At 41.3% G+C, this 21,351-nt stretch overlaps 1 protein-coding gene across 2 annotated transcripts in view; it reads left to right on the forward strand.

The window, feature by feature from the left end:
* The window catches only part of DTWD2 (DTW motif tRNA-uridine aminocarboxypropyltransferase 2), a 249,370-nt gene that overhangs the window by 164,396 nt on the left and 63,623 nt on the right, over positions 1-21,351 (forward strand). For both annotated transcript variants that reach the window (XM_083158436.1, XM_083158437.1), the window contains exon 5: positions 5,579-5,771. In XM_083158436.1, coding sequence (XP_083014562.1) covers positions 5,579-5,771 — 193 coding nt within the window. The remainder of the gene's footprint in view (positions 1-5,578; positions 5,772-21,351) is intronic.

The raw sequence follows: 21,351 nt of genomic DNA on the forward strand, positions 1-21,351 counted from the left end.
AGGAAACCTCCCTAGATGGGGTGTACCATCGCATATGGAGGGCTTACTTTTCCTGCTGCGAACCCTACGCTTCAGATTCCGGGACTTACTACCTGGCTAGGGTTCTGTCCTACTTGCAGAAGGGTCTGGAGGCTGGGTTGCGTTGATCATCTTTAAAGGTTCGGATTTCAGCCTTGCACATCTTGTTCTGTCGACGGGTGGCCCTGTCGACGGATGTCTGTACATTCCTGCAGGATGTCTTGCATATCCAGCCTCCCTTAGTTACCCCAGTTGCCCCCTGGGATCTCTCTAATCCTGACTTCTTCAGGGCCCACCTTTTGTGCCCTTGCGGTCAGTGGACCTGTGTTGACTCGCCTGGAAGATTGTTTCCTTGTTGGCGATAGCTTTGGCCAGGGGAGTCTCTGACCTGTCAGCTCTGTCCTGTAAGTTCTTGGTTATAACCGGGCGGTTTTTCCTACCGTCCCTTCTCAACTACCTTAAGTGGTGTCCGGCTTTCAGGTCAACCAGGACATTATTGTTCCGGCATTTAGACAGTCTGTTGTTACTACGGCTTAGTCCTCCTTGGACGTTGTCCGGCCGGGGCGTATTTATGTGCTATGTGCACCGTTCTAGGCTGTTGCACTAGTCAGACTCTCTCTCTCTCTTTGTACTATATGGTGTTCGGATGAGAGGGTGGCCCACCTCTACGCAAACTACTGCCCGCTAGAGTCGCTCTGGCAGGCATATTTGGACACCTCCCTCCCAGTTCCGGCAGGGATTCAGGCACATTCCGTTAGGTCTGTGGAGGTGTCCTGGGCTGTAAGAGGCGGTGCTAAAGTTGAGCAAATTTGCAGGGCGGCGACTTGGTCGTCCGCCATTACTGTCTTGCGTTTTTACGCTTTTGACATGTTTGCCTCCCAGGACTCGGCCTTTGGCCAGAGTGTGTTGGCTGCGGCACAGGCGCGTCCCCACCCATAGGTGGCTGCTTTAGGACGTCCCACTGTAACGCTGTGGCCCCTGATGTCTCCCGAAGGAGAAAATGAGATTTATGTCTTACCTGGTAAATCTCTTTCTTCGAGGACATCAGGGGCCACAGGGATCCCTCCCTGCCGCGCCTGCTTTACTTCCGTTATGGTTAAGTTATGATTATGTTATATTATCCCTTGGTTGAGGGTTCTAACATGTTCAGAATGTGTTTCTGTGCGGTGCTTCTCTTCCTTCTATCTTGTCTCCTGCCTTGGCTTGTTAAAAAAACTGAGCTTCCTGGCCTGGAGGCGGGGTAGAGGAGGGGAGGAGCCCGGCTGCCTGGGAGGCAGTTCAAGTTTAACCTCTAGGGTGCTGGTGCTCTCCCATCTCCTAACTACCCACTGTAACGCTGTGGCCCCTGATGTCCTCGAAGAAAGAGATTTACCAGGTAAGACATAAATCTCATTTTTGAAATACTGAGGGTTGTAAGGTAGTAGAACATATTGGGCTACAGGGATTTGTCTCCCAATTTATGTTGTCGGTAACAAGGCTGAAAGTTTGTGGCACAAAGTCAGAGTGAATTTTTATAGCTACACTAACACATGGTCTGAAAGCTATCACACTATATATATATATATATATATATATATATATATATATATATATATATATATATACACTATGGAAATGGAAACGTGCACTCGATAGTGCATGAAATCAGTTTAAAAGTTTATTACAAGCACATAACATGAGAACAGAGGAATAAATGCACGTACCAACGGTGGCGGTTCTTGTCACCGCGGTCAAACAGCTTAAAACACGGTGCACTGCACCTTAGGCTGGAGCCGGTTACACTCAGTTCCCGGACAGACATGGTGGTGGTCTCCGCGCTAGGCCACGCCCCTACGCATTTCGTATCAACTTCGTCTTACTCTACAAGAAACGGAGCTGCTGGGTAGAAAAACCTAAGTGCTATCACAGGAGATTATCCAAAGGTGGATTGGACTATCTGTTGCGGATTAAGAGGTTATCCGTTATTATATAAATGTGGACATTTTGATTGGATTCAGCGCACTGTTCTATTTTCTCAAATATATATATATATATATATATATATATATATATATATATATATATAGTAGGCGAAAAAGCAGCGTCACTCCAAAGGGCTTCAATCAAAAGAATTTATTGTCACATATGGTCGACACGTCCAGGTCGACGTTGCAATGCAACAGCATTTTTATCAAGACAGCGTGTGACCAGATACATAAACAAGTAAATGGGGAAAAGCAGGGGTACATATACTCACAGAGCTGGTCACACGCTGTCTTGATAAAAATGCTGTTGCATTGTAACGTCGACCTGGACGTGTCGACCATATGTGACAATAAATTCTTTTGATTGAAGCCCTTTGGAGTGACGCTGCTTTTTCGCCTACTACCTCAACTTCGCGGAAGGCACCCAAAGGCACATTATCACCCCCTTGATTGGTTTGAGTGCCGGCTCTTAGCCACCTATATACTGTGTGTATATATATATATATATATATATATATATATATATATATATATGTGTGTGTACGTGTACACTATGTACTATATAAAACAAAACACAATCTTCAATATTGCGCTAATTCCATTAATAAATGGTCGCTCTTAACACTGAGCACTCTACTACTGAACTCCCAAAAAATTCACAAACAATAGTGATTAATTCTCAATGGCTGTTTAACATTCGTAGATGTAGCATAGTGTTCATTCTAGCACCCGTTATCTTTGAAAACCCATGCAGTTCCTCTTCCTTGCCTGGGGTGTCGCTGTCTGCTGTAGTGCTTCTAACATAGTGTGGTCTGTATATCAGCACTGATATGCAAACCAGACCTGTGCTAGAAACACCACAGCAGACAGTGACACCCCAGGCAAGGAAGAGGAACTGCATGGGTTTTCAAAGATAGCGGGTGCTAGAAAGAACACTATAGCATATCCCCGACGCGTTTCATCCCAAAATAGGAATTTCATCAGGGTTTTTTTTTTCAATCTCCATAAGGTTTTTGACCCTACGGGCATGAATTGTGTGTATTTGAAACATTTGTACGTTCTTTAAAGCAATTTTCTAAAATGGTAAAAATTTTGGGGATCAGCTTAGTAGGCCTTGTATCCAATACATTGGATTTATAGTGTGCTGACTGGATTCACATGAGGACACATGCACTGTTTTAGATGAATATTGGAAAATATTTGAGTTCCACCTTTTCTATAAACTAAAGAGGGGAATAAAAATCACTTGGATGGGTCTTGGAGCCGGCCACACTATAACTGGTATTTTGGACCCACACTGTCATTTCCAATAGAATTTTTATCATATGTAAGACTAATCCACTACCAAATAAAGTAAAGGACCGTGCACACTATAAATTCAATGTTTTAGATACAAGGCCTACTAAGCTGATCCCCAAAAATTTGACCTAAAGCTACATAGAAATGTATAATCCAGAGGAGCATAAGTTAACACGATGGGTATGGGTCTACCCTATTTAGATCAACATGCATTGGGTCGACCACTGAAGGTCGACTCCTGAAATTGGTCGACATGGCTAATGTCGACAGGGTTGGAAGGTCAACAAAAGCATTCGGTCGACAATGGGAAGGTAGTTTTTGTCTCGAATGTCGACATAGTCTACATGGATACCGTCAAAATGTATTGCACCTCTCACTGCGCTAGCCATGCTTCGGACACAGTGCCCTCGCTGTGTTCTGCACACTATTTCTTTTTCCAGCCACTCCATAGTGGATGGTAGGGTATAGTAAAAAAAAAAGTGAGAAACTCATATCAACCTGTTGAATGTCGACATGCCTAGTGTCGACCTAATTATTGTGTTGACCTTCCAGCCCTGTCTTTGTCCCGGCGCCCTCAAATATAAGTCAGTCTCCACTACTTCTATTTGCGAGCCAAGGAGAAATCATTCCATGATCGCTGACCAACGAATGATATCTACTGCTGCAGGCACATGCGAGGTAGATGTGTTTTTGAAACCCCTTCGCAATCATGTAGCGGTGGGGGCAGTTTTTCACCAGGGTGGGCACTCTGGGACTCTGTAACCTGTGATCCTAACAAGAATCAGGTAGATTACCTTTGTAGATTAGCGGCACTTCTATTGTAGGCATTATGGGCTTTATTCTAGTTCACTCTTAGAGGAAAATTCCTTCTCATATGGACAAAACCATGTGCACTGCAGGGGGGCAGATGTAACAGGTGCAGATAGAATTAGGTTTGGGTGAGTTATTTTGTTTTGGTGCAGGGATACTAACTAACTGCTTTATTTCTACATTGCAATATAGATCTCACTTTGAAGTAAAACCCCACCCAAATTTAACTCCCTCTGCACATGTTACATCTGCCCCACCTGCAGTGCACATGGTTTTGTCCATTTGAGAAGGAATTTGGGGGGGTTAGGGGTATTACCAGCAGATGAACGGCTTTCCCGGCAATGATACGGGAGCATGCAGCAGCGCTCACTGCTCATCGCCGGGCCATACACACTGGGCAGCTTTGAGCTGAAAGCCTCTTAAATAAGCTGTTTTGAGCGACTTTCAGCTCAAAGTCGCCCAGTGTGCATGGGCCTTTAGTGGTGCTTCTACTGTGTGAACTATATGCATAAGCAGCACTACTGTGGCATTATGTATAAGCGGCGCTACTACCAGGGGCATTATGTGTGTAAGTAGCACTTCTACTGTGGAAATTAACGATGTGTCCACATACATCTAGCCTTTAAACAGCCTTCTAGCTGTGCCATGCATCACAGGACATCTTTTTTGCTACATTTCTATTAAATAGTGTATGATTTGTAAAATGGAGAGAATAGTACACTATTTAATGCCTATATTGATTGTGTGACTGCAGCTGTATCTGCATATCATGCTACATTACAATGGTGTTAATGCAGCCAATTCTCTCCATTTTGCAAATATAATGCAATTTAATAGAAAAAGTTACATTTAATGGAAAAATTACTCCTGGCACTACAGAGCCACATGGAGCTCATGCATTATGTAGTACTAGACTTATATTGCATGGGGGATAGATGTATTTGGACACATGCATATGTGTGTAAGCAGTGTTACTACTGTGGGAATTATGTGTAAAAGCAGCAGTACTGTAGGCTTTATGTGTAAGTAGCACTACTACCGTGGACATTATTGTGTAAGCGGTACGTCTACTGTGGGCATTGTGTATAATCGGCACTAATGTGTGATGTAACATGAATAAGGGACACTATTATGTGGTATAATATAAATAAGATTATGCTACTGTGTGGCGTAAATTGAACTGGGGCTACTGTTGTGTAACCATGCCCCTTCCTTGTGAGATCACAACCCTTTTTTGTGGTACAGACACTTCAGCATGCACTGTCACTTTATAAAGTATGTGATAGAGGGCACATATTTATAGTTTTCAGGGGTAAAATTTAATTACAATTGTGCCTGAGCCATCTGCTCTGGATCTCGTACGTCTTGATTGGATTTTCTTTGAAAATTTCATGCTTGAATGTTGTCCTATTAAATGGTGTACTTTCTTATTATACGGTGTACTTTCTTATTATACGTTATCTTTCTGTACTCTTTCTTATATTTAGATATCCAGAGCTCGCAGCCATTTGCAGGAAACCTGGTACTTTGATTCTGTATCCTGGAGCAGAGGCTGCTAATTTGGAAGAGCTGTCCCTAGCAGCAGATCATCACCAGCACTCCCTTATCATAATTGATGGCACGTGGAGCCAGGCCAAAGATATATTCTACAGAAATTCTATTTTTCGTTTGCCAAAACAGGTAAATCAAATTTATATAGTACTATAGAATTAGTGTTTGTGTGTGGTCCTCTGATCAAATATTTAGTATGTTTTTTTATAGAGTAACTGTATTTCTGAATCATGGCCAGTAACAAGACAATGACAGGCAGCATTGTGGCTTGTTTACACCTATGTCTGACATTGTCATAACTCTAAACCTTGAGGGATGATTTTGGAAATATATTTTATGTTGTCTTCAAACGGCAGCCGGTAAGTTATAGCAGAGCAGCACTTGACACTTCAGCATTGCTGTAATTTTTAAATCATTTTTAACCTCTCTTAAACTCTACTGAACAAAAGAGGAAAATGACGCACTGTTTGTTTTTTCATTCTTGCAAGCCTCTTAGACATTTTTTTATAGAGAGTTATTTATCATGTAATGATCAAGATGGATATAGTCTTGTTGTAGACATGAAATGTAAATGCCAAAGATAAATTGATAATGTTTGGTAAGTTTAACTCGTGTAGGGTCATGGTAAAAATATAACTGTAGTCTGCGATTCTCTAAGGACGCATTTAAATGGCCCTTGGTTGGAGGTGAATCACTAAATTATTGTTTAGTTTGTTTTCATGACAGTATTTATTTTGATGTCATATCTATATAAATCATGCATGGCATTGACATACATAGTTGAACTTTCAGATCCCACAGTGTAAGCTTTTGTTCATGTTACTTAAGTGATTTATCCTGTATAGTAAGTATAGTACAGTCATGAACTTTAGTCGAAGTTTATCGTCGAAATTCAATTAAACCTGAACCTATTTGGCCTGGTAAGAATGGGACTCAACAGTGACTTTTTGAACACAATTTTCTTTGCCTGTATAACTTCATACACAATCCCCCACCTACCACCATCCATTTTTACAGCAGGAAATGAAAAACATCCTGTATCTGAGTGAAAACACCTAGGATCGTTTTTTGCAATAATAACACTTATAAGAGCTGTTGTTTATCCCTCCTCCTTGCAGGTGAGAAAAATTCCATGATAGTGTCGGCTATCGGGGAAAATCAAATAACCTCTGGGGGATCAATTAGCCATGTTCATTTACTACGGCTAATTGAATCCCACACTTATTTTTATTTTTTTTACAGATACATCACAGTTTTTCTGGCACCTGATGGTCAGGCATCTCTTTTAATCCAGACATATCAGGTGCAAGGTGGATGTTAGGTTGTGGCTTAATTAGACAGAGGGCTTGTTTAGACCATGTGGTAGTTAAGCTGTGTACACACGGGGGCGATAGGGGCTGAAATCGCTGGAAATATGGTCGCTGGCGACCATATTGCCAGTGATTGGAGTGCGCACCAGTGATAAATCGCCGGGTGCGCGCTCCCATTTTTAGCCCCCTTATGATCGCTGGTCGCAGGAGCTTGCTCCTGCGACCAGCTGATTACCTCTGCAGCACCCCCGGCAGAGGTTCCCTTTCATCAGCGACCATCTCTGGTCGCTGATGAAAAGGAGAAACTGAGCAATATATTGCTCAGCCATATATTGCTAGCAATATATGGCTGAGCAATATATCTCCCCCGTGTATACGGGGCTTTAGACTGCAGGAGATTTAGGTGCTGCTCAAGGGAGTAAGGCTGCCGGAGGACTCGGGTAGGCTGCAAGAGAGCTTGTTTAGGCTGTGGGAGGGAGCCAGTGTGGGAGATTAGGGTTAAGGTAGTGGTGGTGGGAGAGAAAGATGTTGGGATGTCGGACCGATAATACAGTAAAATAGTTAATATGGCACAGTGCTTGAACCAAGTATGCCAGATTATCGATGTTCTGCCAGTAATATGAATAGAATTATGTGATCATCTCTTGCAGGCTTCTTTGTCGCAATCAGTGTATTGTATTGTAGGTTTTTTAAACTATTGTGTAGAAAAAAAATAATTTTGGGAATAACTGGTATTGAATTCTGTCCACAACACCCCTAGGTTATCAGCATTTGTTGCATGGCATCACTAGGTAATGGGGAGATTCAAGTATCAGTGAGGATCTGCTAATAGAACACTTGTCATCATATTGTAATAACCTGCTGTGTGAACAGTCAGAACTTCAAACTTAAATTAATTATGCCCACCTACCAAATACATTATATAATACGTACATTACATCTCTGTGTGCGTTTGATTCAACATATGAGGCATATTGGACATATTATGCATTGTTTAGCTGATGGACCTCTATTGGGAAGAAACTTTTAGCGGTTCTAGTTGACTTTGCAGGGATGTACCTCTAGCCTCTGCCCGAGGGAAGTGTTTTGAAAAGGCTGTGGCCAGGGTGCAGCTTGTCCGTCACAATTGTTCCAGTACGCTTCTTTGCCCTAGACAAGTATGGATCCTAGACAGAAGGAGGAGGACTGGCCCTGTGATCTTTTCTGCTGTCCTCACCACCCTTTACACATCAGTAGTAGGGAAATTAATGGAAACACTATTAAAAGAAAGAATAGTGTAATATCTTAAATTAAACAACTTACAGGATCCAAAACAGCATGGTTTTACTGCAGGGAGATCATGCCAAACAAATCGTATTGACTTTTTTGACTCCGTGACCAAAATAATAGATGAAGGGGGTGTAGATGTGGCATATCTAGACTTTAGTAAGGCATTTGGACACTGTCCCACATCGTAGACTGCTAAATAAACTTGAAAGTGTGGGATTGGATTATAAAACAATTAAATGGATAAGAACCTGGTGGCAGGATAGGAAACAGACAGTTGTAGTAAATGGAGTGCATTCTATGGAGGGACATGTTACCAGTGGAGTACCCCAGGGATCTGTACTTGGAGCAGTGCTCTTTAATATCTTTGTTAGTGACATTGCAAATGGTATTGAAGGGAAAGTATGCCTTTTTGCAGATGACACGAATATATGCAACAGAGTAAACACACCAGGAGGGGTAAATAAAATGACTGATGATCTAGGTAAACTTGAGAATTGGTCTAGAGCATGGCAACTACAGTTTCATGGTAAAAAAAATGCAAAATTATGCACTTGGGACTCAAAAACCCAAAAGCTCAATATAGTATCAAGGGTACTATAATGGAAACTACTGAGGAGGAAAGGGATCTAGGAGTCACTATTTCAAGTGACTTAAAGGCAGGAAAGCAATGTAGCAAAGCAATGAGGTCAGATGCTTGGTTGCATATGGAGAGCAATCAGTAGCAGAAAAAAAGAAGTACAGTAATACTTTATACGTCATTGGTACGGCCTCATCTGGAATACTGTGTCCAGTTCTTGAGACCATATCTTCAGAAGAATATAAATACACTAGAGACTGTACAAAGAAGGGCAACTAAAATGGTGCATGGCCTACATCACAAAACTTACCTGGAAAGACTAAAATATCTTAACATGTATAGTTTGGAGCAGAGAAGGCAAAGGGGGGACATGATAGAAATCTTCAATTATATCAAGGGTTTAAACATAGTACAGGAGGGGAATTGTCTTCAAAGGAAAAGAAGTAATAGAACATGAGGAAATGCACTGAAACTGGAGGTAGGTTCAGGGGAAATGTTAGAATTACTTCACAGAAAGGGTAGTGGATAAGTGGAATAGCCTCCCATCAGAGGTGGTAGAGGCTAAGACAGTAGAACAATTTAAACATGCTTGGGATAGGCATATGAATATCCTTACAAAGAAATAAGTATCAAAAAGGGTTGACATTACCTGAAGGATAAAAAAGGGGCAGACTAGATGGGCCAACTGGTTTTTATCTGCCGTCAATGTCTATGTTTCTATGTTACATCTCCAGTAGTTTCTATGTTTTTAAATTATATGTGTAAAGTTTAAACTGGGTGTTACATAAGACTTTCTTTCCTTTTTTATAATGGTGACATTCCTAGTTTGCTAATATTTTCCCTGTAGAAAACTGTCTCCCTCATTAGTCTAGCAATCTCCCTCATTTCACCTAGCCCACATTACGCTGTTACGTTGGAAAAAAAGGAATGAGAGAGACAGATACATTTACATTGAAGCATCAGCACCATTTCCTAGCACTTTACCAAGTATAGTATCTCTTACTAACTGCTTTGGGGCTCATCTACATTTGCATACAAGTCATTTTAAAAGGATTTGCTCAGATGTAGCAGTGCAAACCCACGCTTCTAGCTGCCATGTTCACAATCTCTTTTCACAATCTCTCCATATATGGAACTAGACACACCCTTTGGGTGGAGCATGACATGCTCCCTTAATGGTACGCTATGCAAAATTCTACTACCAACTATAATCTCCCTGAAACTAGTTTTCAAAAGTAGGCAAGTATGACACACAAGCTGCTGTCCTAATGAAAAGGCTTGCGAGCCTTGAAAAGTTGACCGGCATGTTTCTGTGACTCACCTCTCTTTGAAAATATAAATAACCCTTTGCAAGTCCATGGAGCGCCACCTTTGTGTTCTTTGGACGTTGGCAACTAAATATATATATATATATATATATATATATATATATATATATATATATATATATATACTGTAAACAGCCAAAGCCACAATAGACACATAATTTTAACTAAGATTAGGTGGTTATAACAATCTTCCACCGGTTATGTACGAGAGAATCAGAATCAATCTCAGAATATCAAATAATTACAGTGCTGTCCTGCTAGGTACACTTCTGAGCAATATCTTAACACTAACTGGCTTAGAACGAATTCTAACTACTGTACTTGCTACATAGGAACAACAGGTGTTGGATTGGGGCCGTTGCATATTAATGTGCTTCATTTTAACTTGCTGTTTTGCATTAAAAGAAGCGCTGAACATAGGCGAATCTAGGGGGTGGTCCAGGGGTGCACCGGACCACCAATTCTCTTTCCAACGAGCCCAGCCCCGTGTCTCTAGCCCCCTGGGAACCGGAGATACTGCCAGGCAAAGCTAGAACGTTTTCCCTATAGGATAACATGGGACCCGCTAATTCCGACCCCCACCCAGTTCAACGGCTGCCAGTTCCCCCTTCGGCATCACTGAAACTCAAGGTTGATCTCAGTCGAACCCAAATCGCTGGGCCTTCAATCTGATACCAGTTGGTTCCGAAGATATGGCTGGTTGGTTAAAGGGGGGTAGGGAGAGGGGAGTGGTTGTCTCTCCCCCTCACACCAGAAAATGCAGGGACTTGGCTGGTGTATAAGGGGTCAGCCTGGGAATGTCCCTGCATGATCCTGGGACCATATTCCCGGGTAAATCCCTGCATTTTCTGTTGTGAAAGGGGTATTATTTCAAACAGCCGTAACCTGCAGTGCTCTCAATACAGCCAGTCAGCCCCCTGCTCTCTGCCCAGCAGTCAATGACTGTCACCCCTGCAGCTTCCGCTCCAAATCTTCTCCCCACTTTCACCTCAGCCCGCCCCCCCCTATAATCATGTGGTGCCGGTGCCCGGCATGCTCCCCCGACGTTGCGCACAACAACAGCGCACACAATATTTCAAATGTCCACACAGCTAGAGGGGACACCAGGAGGGGAGTGGTAGCGTGCTCTGCGCTGTGCTCTGCTCCCCTCCCCATAGAAGCAGCTGCACCGCTCTCCATCTTTCCCTGCAGCAGCAGCGAAGGCTCATATAAAAATTTACAGTAAGTGGCACTTTTGGGGGTATTGCTTAAGGGACGCTACAAGTGGCGGTATTACGCATAATGTGTGGCTTAATGTGTAAGGGGCATTACGGTGTGCAGCATCATGTGTAAGGGGCTTTATGTGTGCAGCATCATGTGTAAGGGGCATTATGTGTGCAGCATCATGTGTAATGGGTACTATGGTGTGCAGCATCATGTGTAATGGGTAATATGGTGTGCGGCATCATGTGTAATGGGTACTATGGTGTGTGGCATCATGTGTAATGGGTACTATGGTGCCATCAAGCAAGAACCCCCTAGCAATGAGCATGTAGGTAAGCAGCACTTATGTGTCAAATATGTAATGGCCATTACGGTTTGTTATATAGTATGTAATGGGCATCATGATGTGTGGCACAATGTGTAATGGGCATTATGGTGTGTGGCCTTATGTGTAATTGGCATTACGGCGTGTGGCTTTATATTTAATGGGTATTACGGAGTTTGCTAAAATGTGTAATGGGCATTACTGTGTATGGTCTAAAGTGTAATACCACGCCTTCTTCCCATGATGCCATGCCCCCCTTTTGCTACGCGGTAGGTCCCCCTGCTATTATGTCTAGATCTTGGACCATCCATTACCATAATTCTATATTCGCCTATGGCGCTGAAGTAATCTAAATGTATTTTAAGAAAAATTATTGGGAAACATAATTCTAAATATGTCAATAAGTCTTGCGTGTTTCCACTGCTCCAAAGTCCTGTGCTTTACCCCACCCCAATCCGATGCTTGGCATTGGACTTGGTGATGTGAGGCTTGCCTGCAGCTGCTCGGCCTTGGTAGTCAATTCCATTAAGCTCCCTCCCCACAATTATTGGGCTTACATTAATGACAATGGAATTTCAGAAACTCTTCAGCTATTTAATCAGCAGATAGTGGGGAAACGGTCATCTATTAGAATGAACTTAGGTCTACAGTCATTAGGTCGACACCACTAGGTCGACTGGCAGGAAGGTCGACCTGACTTAAGGTCGACATGGGCCAAGGTCGACATGACTTAAGGTCGAATTTGCATAAATGTCAACATGAGGAAGGTCGACTGGTCATAAGGTCGACATGTGTTTTTCACTGTTTTTTGAGCCGACATGTGCCGACAGGCGGTATTTCATGCCCTACCATCCACTAGGGCGTGGTGGGAGAATAAAATAGTGTGCCGAGCGCAGCATCGCGAGCGAAGCGAGCGATGCGAGGGTCCGATTCTCATTGCCAACTGTGTCCATGTCGACTGTGTCGACATTCGGGTAAAAAAACAGTGAAAAACCTATGTCGACCTTATGACCAGTCAACCTTTCTCATGTCGACCTTTATGCAAATTCGACCTTAAGTCATGTCGACATTGGCCCATGTCGACCCTAAGTCAGGTCGACCTTCCTGCCAGTCGACCTAGTGGGGTCGACCTAATGACTGTAGACCTAAGTGTGGTCTGACAGATGTACCGATTCCAGATAGTGTTGGTGACTTTTACACACCATGAGCCTTAACAGTCTTCCTCAATGTAAACTTGTTGTCTTTTTAACATGCTGTGCATTAAAGTTGACTGACTAATGATGTTTGCTACACCGATAAAAGGAGGCACCACCTTTTGTGTGACCGACACCCATTTTTTGGCACGCACAACGGTATACACAAGAGTGAACACTAAGGGGCCTATTTACTGTGGATCGCATATACAATGGATATATGTATGTGCAAAGGCAGGGACAGGGGCTACGAAAGGAGTCCGTCACTGCAATGTGCTCAGCTGGCTGCCCGGGGGTCTGCATCCCGAATATTGGTACATCGAGTAGCATCATATCTGCCATAGATAAGTATGGGGAATGCGGTTGCGAGCAGGACGGGAGGGATCGCAGCATGTATTGGAGGTTCCTCATCATACATCCTGGCGGTGCTTAATATTTATATATATATATATATACACACACACACACATACTTGTAATCTGGTGTGGTTGTGTATATTTCCATCTAAGTGCTCCAATTAGAGAGAAACCAACAGACTCCTAAAGCTCTGATTTTTATCTTGTGCAAATTAAATGGTGGAAATATAACATATATATATATATATCTGAAAAAAAGGGTGAGATGGGCGCCTATAGTGCAGTAAATCCTTAACAGATTTTGTCTCCCTTCACCACATGAAGACAGACACACCCCCAATTCAAAGGTGTACCGTATATATATACACAGTATATATATTTCAGTATGTGAAGCTGTATGGAAGACTAAGTTGGTTAAGTACTTGTGTGACAAGCACCAAAACATCTTCTAATAGTGTAAAAATAGGATTGATGACTCATTGTGCCTTCATGGGTATAAGGCATTATTTTTTCATGACTGCAGATATTGCCAGGAGCAAGGACTCTGGTGAGAGTATAAATGATTTACTGAAAGTTCCCTGTTTATGAATTTCACAGTGGAGCTAGAAAGAAAGGAATAATAATTATCCAAATTACTGTATATTATAGTAGAAATTCAAATGAAAATATGTTAGTAGTGAGTCAGCATCGTATTGTCATTTTGTGACTTGTCAACAATACAGTATATGCAGCCCTATCTATGCAGCATTTTTAACTCTTCAGGGAGACAGATTGCTGATATGGGATGCAGTCGATATGTTGACAGTCAGTTGGTCGACCACTATTTGTCTATACACATTAGGTTGACATGGTCAAAAGGTTGACACAAGCAATAGGTGGACATACAATATAATTGTGTGTCCGAAGCATGGCGAGCGAAGAGGTATGCTTACAGTGTCCATGTCAACCTAGACAACGAAAACATGAAAAATGTATGTTGACCTTTTTCAAGTCGACCTATCGCTTGTGTTGACATTTTAACCATGTCGACCAACAGCCAACCTAATGACTGTAGACCCTATGAGCCATACCTGCCGCTATTTCAGGGAGTCTCCTGCAGAATGCAGGAAGATAGGCAAATATGCCACGGCTCAACGTCTCACTATCCTGAGCCGTTAACATGGTGCCTGTTGACACTCACAGTGTCGACATTTTGACTTTTGAAGTAGCATCATTGTGAACATTCTAAATGGCGGCATTTTGATTACATACCATGTCCGAGTATACTGTTTTTGTTAGAACTGCTTAAGATTGACTTGAAATGGACAATATAAGATGTGTATTAGAGTGTGTAGTTTCAGACTTTTATTTCATTTCTGAAATGATTTTTTTTGGTGAGAGCAGATTGTCAGCTTGGTGACTCTCTCATCTGAGGCTGAAGCGCTTTAGGTTATGGTTTGAGTAGATGTGAGGTGTAAATATTGATGTGTTTGCTTACAGCACTTTTTTTTTCTTTATTGTGTTTCAAAATAAAATTGCTCTATGTTTTATAGTCCCAGACGATGGTAAATTCTCAATCATGCATCTTTTAGTACATTTCCATTAACAGTCTCTCTTTACTGTAATAAAGTAGAAATTAGATTTAATAGAAATGCACTCTTTCCGGTTAGATTTTGCTCCCTGGTGAAACGGAGTTGGAGTCTGCTCGGCAAATGGATGCGTTTCAGAGTTTATTGCTAAAGAGAATGTAAAATATTTTACAAATGCACATTAGGAGAAAAACCAGAAGCTTGTAGATGCCGTGAGTCTAGCACTGCACTTTTCTCTGATATTAAGGGAATACTTAGTTTTGTGTAGAATTAGATGAGATGTTAAATAATTAAATGTTGCTGCGTACAGTTAAAAAAAAAAAAAAAAGCTTGCCCTGAGCAGGAAAGATCTTCTGCTCTGAATATTTGAGATGTCTTGGGGCCTGGTAGATCTTCGTTATATGATCTTTATATTTCTCTTAGTAATTACATAATATCTATGCAGTCAGCTAAGTAGATGGAGAATAATGAAACCTCCTGTATATGTAAGATGGATACACAATAGACGATGGGTCCCCAACATGATATCAGGAGCAACAGGACTCAGCTGGGTCGTTGGCATCGGCAATTGCCGTGAGACCTTTTACTATGTGTAGACCTTGGTGGTGATTTGTACTTTTTCCTGCATTCCTTCAGCAACAGTTTTTGTAGTGTCAAGTATGTACGTTTTTGCAGAGTTAATCCTTTGAGTGGCAAGTGAATTTATCAAAATGAGTGTGAAAATTGCTGAGCGAAAATTTTTATTCATCATAATGACCTGTAATGTCTACCTTTTATGTAGGAAATATAATCTTTTTTTGAAACCACATTTTTAATTTGAATTTATATAACAAATATAAGCGACGCTGGCATTTTCAGAGGATATTTTGTAAATCTCTCATAGAGATGTTGGCAATCAAAGAGTTAATGTGACCGTGCATTACAACTAGTGGATCTATGCCAAGCCAAATAAAACAGCCCCATACATACTCCTGGTAATCGCCAAACACATCCATCTCAGAGGTTTAAAATGTGATTTATCACTCCATAATACTCACCTCCATTGTTCCACTTACCAGTTTTTGTGCTCTATAAGAACCTCAATATGGCAATTTAGGGACAGGAGAGCGATAACCAGAGAACTGCGAAAGCTTCATCGTGTGCAGTGGTAGCTTTCGCAGTTCCCTGGTTATCGCTCTCCTGTCAATACGTTGCCATATTGAGGTTCTTATAGAGCAAGGTGCAGTCCTGCAATTTTAGTAGTTCTTCCATGCATTAATGACAAAAGATGTAGTGGGCTTAAGGACCTTCATAACATCTGTATTGCTTCTCACACTCTTACCTCCGACCGCACAGCCTATGATGATCCCATTTTTAATCTCAATTGGCTCCTCCTGGTAAACCATTTAATTTTCAAATTCATTTTGAATTATACAGATGTTTGGATGCTTAAAACTCATGGTTATTAGGTTCACAACATCGAAAGGGGTACAAAATCAGTTCCTCTTAATAACCAGTGGAATAATTTGCGCAGTCCATGACTACTGGAAGAAACATTGATTTCGTCTTTTCCTGCAGCCCAAATTATTTTCCAATATCTTTACAGTAGAAAAATGTATGGCTTCTGAACAAATCCTTGATTTAAAGAGGCATAGTCAATTAATTAATGTAAGGCATTTCCCCATGCAATCGGAATACTGATTTTACACTATACTTCCCTATACTGACATGATATTTATTTCAACATTCAACATGCAGCTCAACATCATTCCACAGTATTGCATATAGAAGGACGTTTTCAAGGTACTGCTGATATGGTCGCTTTCTGGCATTATTTGAGCAATATTCTTAATAGGGAGGTCTAACCCAAACTAGGACATACCAGGTAACATGAGTCCAACAGGAAGGGTGGAATCATCAATTTGTAATAAAATTTGTGTTTTGCCTTCTTAACAGCTAGACACTACATGAATCAGACGAAAGGCTTGTATAAGTTCAACATTTGGAACACAAATTTAAGGGCCTAATTCAGGCATGTCCAAACTGTGGCCCTCCAGCTGTTATGAAACTACACATCCCAGCATGCCTTGCCATAGTTTTAGCATTCCCTTATAGCAGAACTGTGGTAAAGGCATGTAGTTCAACAACAGCTGGAGGCAGGGGGGTCAAGGGGGACACCTGTACCGGGCCCCAAGCTTGTGAGGGGCCCCAAAAAATGTTCTGCTCAAGGGGGCGTGGTTAGGGGGCCCCAGAGATATCAGTGTACCGGGCCCCAAGATTTCTGTTGTCGGCCCTGGCTGGAGGGCCATAGTTTGGACATGCCTGGTCTAATTCAATTGGCTCACAGCAAAATTTCTCTCTAATGGGCAAAACCATATGCACCGCCGGTGGGGAAGATGCAACATGTGCAGAGAGAGTTAAATTTGGGTGGAGTGTGTTCAAACTGAAATCTAAATTGCAAAAAGTGCAAAAATAAAGCAACCAGTATTTACTCTGCACAGAAACAAAATAACTAAATCAAATCTAACTCTCTGCACGTTACATCAGCCCCACCTACAGTGCACATGGTTTTGTCCATTAAAGAAATTGATAGGTTTTTATAAACCAACCTAAATCACCCTTTTAGTCTCAACAGTTAACTTCAATGCATACTTGTCTCTATTTTCTGGTGATATTCTCTTCCACCACAGCCATTCTCCATTGTTTAAAATGGCAGATGTGGGACGTTTTAACTGGATGTGCTCAGTGGGATTGCAAATTGTGATTCTGATGACATGATCTGAGAAGCCAAATATCATCAACAAGTAATTTGACTGGTGGCAGGCTCCAATAGTGGATTTTTTGTCACAGCAGATCCTAGCACCCAATTACCCGAAGAAGTGGTCCAGGGCATGTGTCATTCAGAGCAAAATCAACTGCATAGAAACATTTTGGATATAAGCCTAGCTTATGCCACAGATGTCTCAGATTTTGACAATCAGATTTTAGGTCCTTTTATAGCCAGTATGGCGGCACCAAGAGCAGTGAAATCATGGGCAGAAGACAATTTTCTTTTCTTTTGTATGTTTCACCTTGTAGGCAAAGTCAGTAGCTTACAAAGATCAATACACATAAAAAACAACAACTTAAGATGCTGTAAAAGAGGTAAATGTCCAAATGGTTATATAAATGACACACTGAAGCCGCTGTGTTATGGCCGCAAACTAGAAGTGAAAACAAAAGGACAAAAGTTCAGTGTTGCAACCTGAACATGAAAATATATGATTAAATCCATAAACACGAGAATAGTCCCACTTCCGCTATAAGGATGGTTCCGTCAGTCTCCTTGTCGAATCACACTCTTCTCCCACGCTCGATAATGATATATGAAGAGAGGGAGAAAGAATGATCTATTAATATCCCATGGGACAACAATGGTATAATCTCCTCTAAAACGTGCAGGACATATGGAGAAGATGTGTTCCCAAAGGTTCCAAACGTCCCCGTGGTTCTAATAGGTCACCTCAAACGTGCATGTATGAAATGGTGCTTACATTCACAAGGCTGTGTAGACTCCCATAAAGGTATCTTTCACTGAGATGTCACAATACTCCAATTCCAATAAAAACAACTTTATTAAAATGGAACAACAGCAAACAGGGATTTCCAATAATCAGAGTACCAGACTGGATGTATCCCGGGTATTAACAGTGGTAATAAGATATAAACTTGGAGTAGGATCCCCAAACTGTATTTTTCATAAAAACAAGGCACTTGATGACGCGTTTCGGCACACTGCGGTGCCTTTTTCAAATACCATGTCTACAATAAAAATACAAATAGCATATGTGACATCTAAAAATTAATTGAGGAATATATGTGACGTCCAGAATATAAAGGTATACAAATTAAAATGGAATATTGAAACCAGCACTTTTAGTAAACCAACCGACTGTAACACTTACATTCCAAGAACAAGTAACCATCTGAAAGTGTGGCTAGTAAATGTCCCCAAAGGACCATTTACTAGGTTAAGATTCAACTGTTCTACAAAAATTAAATATAAGGAACAAGCTGATGTTATGGTAGAGAAATTCGCCAACAAAGGCTATGATCCTGAACAGTTGACAGTCCTTGCTAACCAGATGGGAGAGGTTGATAGAAATGTTTTACTAAGAGACAAAAATATTGAAATCCCCATGGTAAAAGAAAAAAAGAACAATTATACTATAGCCTTTAATACAAGGTACAATAAGAGGCATAAACAGGTGGAAGGAGTTTTTAGAAAATATTGGAATGTTTTATTAAAAGATGAAATATTGAAGAAGACATTACCCCCTAAACCTGTCTTCATCTATAAGAGAGCTCCCACAATCAAAGACCATTTGGTAACCAGTGCTTTGCACATGGATGGTCGGAGGTTTTTGCCCAGAAATAAGGGATTTTATAGATGTGGAGAATGTAAAATGTGCAGATCATGTAAAAGTTCAGTTACCAAGTATACTCAATTTAATATTAACGGAAAGAATGTGGATATTAAGGATTTCATCACCTGTCACACAAATTATGTGATATATGTGATAATCTGTACGTGTGATCTTGCATATATCGGCAAGACTAAGCGACCAGTAAAGATCAGATGGGCTGAACACTTGCTGAATATTGCGAATGGGAACCCCGGTCATCCCTTTTCCATGCATTTCAAAGATAAACATCAATGTAAAACCAATGGCCTAAAAGCCTTTTGTGCAATTGCATGGATAAGGGAGAACTGGCGGACCAGAAACAGAGATATACGGTTGGCACAGACCGAAATGAGGTTTATTTTTTATTTAAAGACCCTTGTCCCTGCTGGTTTAAATGTTGATTTTGAGCTAAGTTGGTTTTTATAAATACCCTGCTTTTTCGTTAAGGATATATATATCTATTTTTATTAGTTTGTGCATTTCATTATTTTATCATAAATTTTTTTATTTTCATTTATGTTCAGTATTATACATTATTGTCATTTTGATCTCTGAAGATGTAAATCAAACTGAATGTCATTCGGGTATTTGTGGCACTGATTCTGTCCTAGCCCATTACAAATATGGTGCCTTAATCAGGAACATGTAGATTTGCCCTCTAGCAACATGGCTCATGCGGCTTCCTTTTCCCAAACCGAGGGACAATTATTAGTGTTACATCCGAATGACGGATGTGACGCGCTAGTCACTTCCGGGTGCGCGCTCCATCTATCCTCGATCACCGTGAGGAGTTTCACGGCGAGGAATAGGAGAGATACACATAGTGGCCAGCTCACATTAAGGTAATCTCATTAGGGCACTAGAATAGTGTTAGTAGGTGGATTTTGAGTACCCCTTGTCCTGCGCTCTTTCTCAGGCTGCCTTTGGGTTGTCACTTAAGGTCTCCCTCAGACCTTGGAATATGGCAGAAATGGTTGGATGTGACAATTTTCAGGCACCAGAGATTTGGTAAAAAACATATAAAATTTTATTTTGACAAATAACATAGGTTCACATATAAAAGGATGTAATTGAAGATGAATCCTTACCCCTAAGGGTATTTGGAGCCAGCAAGGGATGGAAAAAGGGCAGGGATGCAATCCGGAAGTGCACCCTGCTGTGGCCCCAAATACCTTAGCACTGGTCAGGTTCAGTCTTGTGGTAGTCCAATCAGTCACTGCCGCCAACGCGTTTCGAGCAACAGGTGCTCTTCTTCAAGGGCACGTTTTAGAGGAGATTATACCATCGTTGTCCCATAGGATATTAATAGATCATTCTTTCTCCCTCTCTTCGTATATCATTATCGAGCGTGGGAGAAGAGTGTGATTCGACAAGGAGACTGACGGAACCATCCTTATAGCGCAAGTGGGACTATTCTCGTGTTTTTGGAATCTGTTGTTGGTGGTTAGGTGACCACCATTATAGACCCCTGCTGCTCATAAGTATACAGCGCCTTGGTGGAATATTTTGTTTTTTTCTGTAATGATTAAATCCATGTCCGTATGTAAAGACTGAATATCTGTGATCGTATCAAACTATATATAAAAAAATGTAAACCCGTAAACATACATTTGTGATTGGACTTTCTGAAAGAGATACACGTGGAGAAAAATAAAGGGGGTTATTCGAATTCACTATTTCTGACAAATTCCTTCTTAGATGGACAAAACCATGAGCACTGCAGGGGGGCAGATGTAAAATGTACAGAGAGAATTAGAATTTGGGTGAGGTATTTTGTTACTGTGCAGGGAAAATACAGGCTGCTTTATTTTTACACTGCAATATAAATCTCACTTTGAAGTAAAACCCCACCCAATTCTAATTCTCTCTGCACAAGTAACATCTGCCCCACCTGCAGTGCACATGGTTTTGTCCATCTAAGAAGGAATTTGTCAGAAAGAGTGAACTAAAATAACCCCCAAAGTGCCAACTAACTTCTGTAATTTTTCAGATACAGCCTTTAGAATGTTACTTACAAGCTGATTAGTTAGTGCATTTCTCTCCACTTTACCTCTCTATAAATTTTGATACATCTCCACCTGAATGACTCCCAAATTAGGCACCAGCCACTCAGAACAGGGAAATGAAGGCGCCTTTATCTCATTTAATTTTTACAC

This window comes from Crinia signifera, chromosome 1 (assembly GCF_055691185.1).
Source record: "Crinia signifera chromosome 1, ASM5569118v1, whole genome shotgun sequence".
NCBI lineage: Eukaryota > Metazoa > Chordata > Amphibia > Anura > Myobatrachidae > Crinia > Crinia signifera.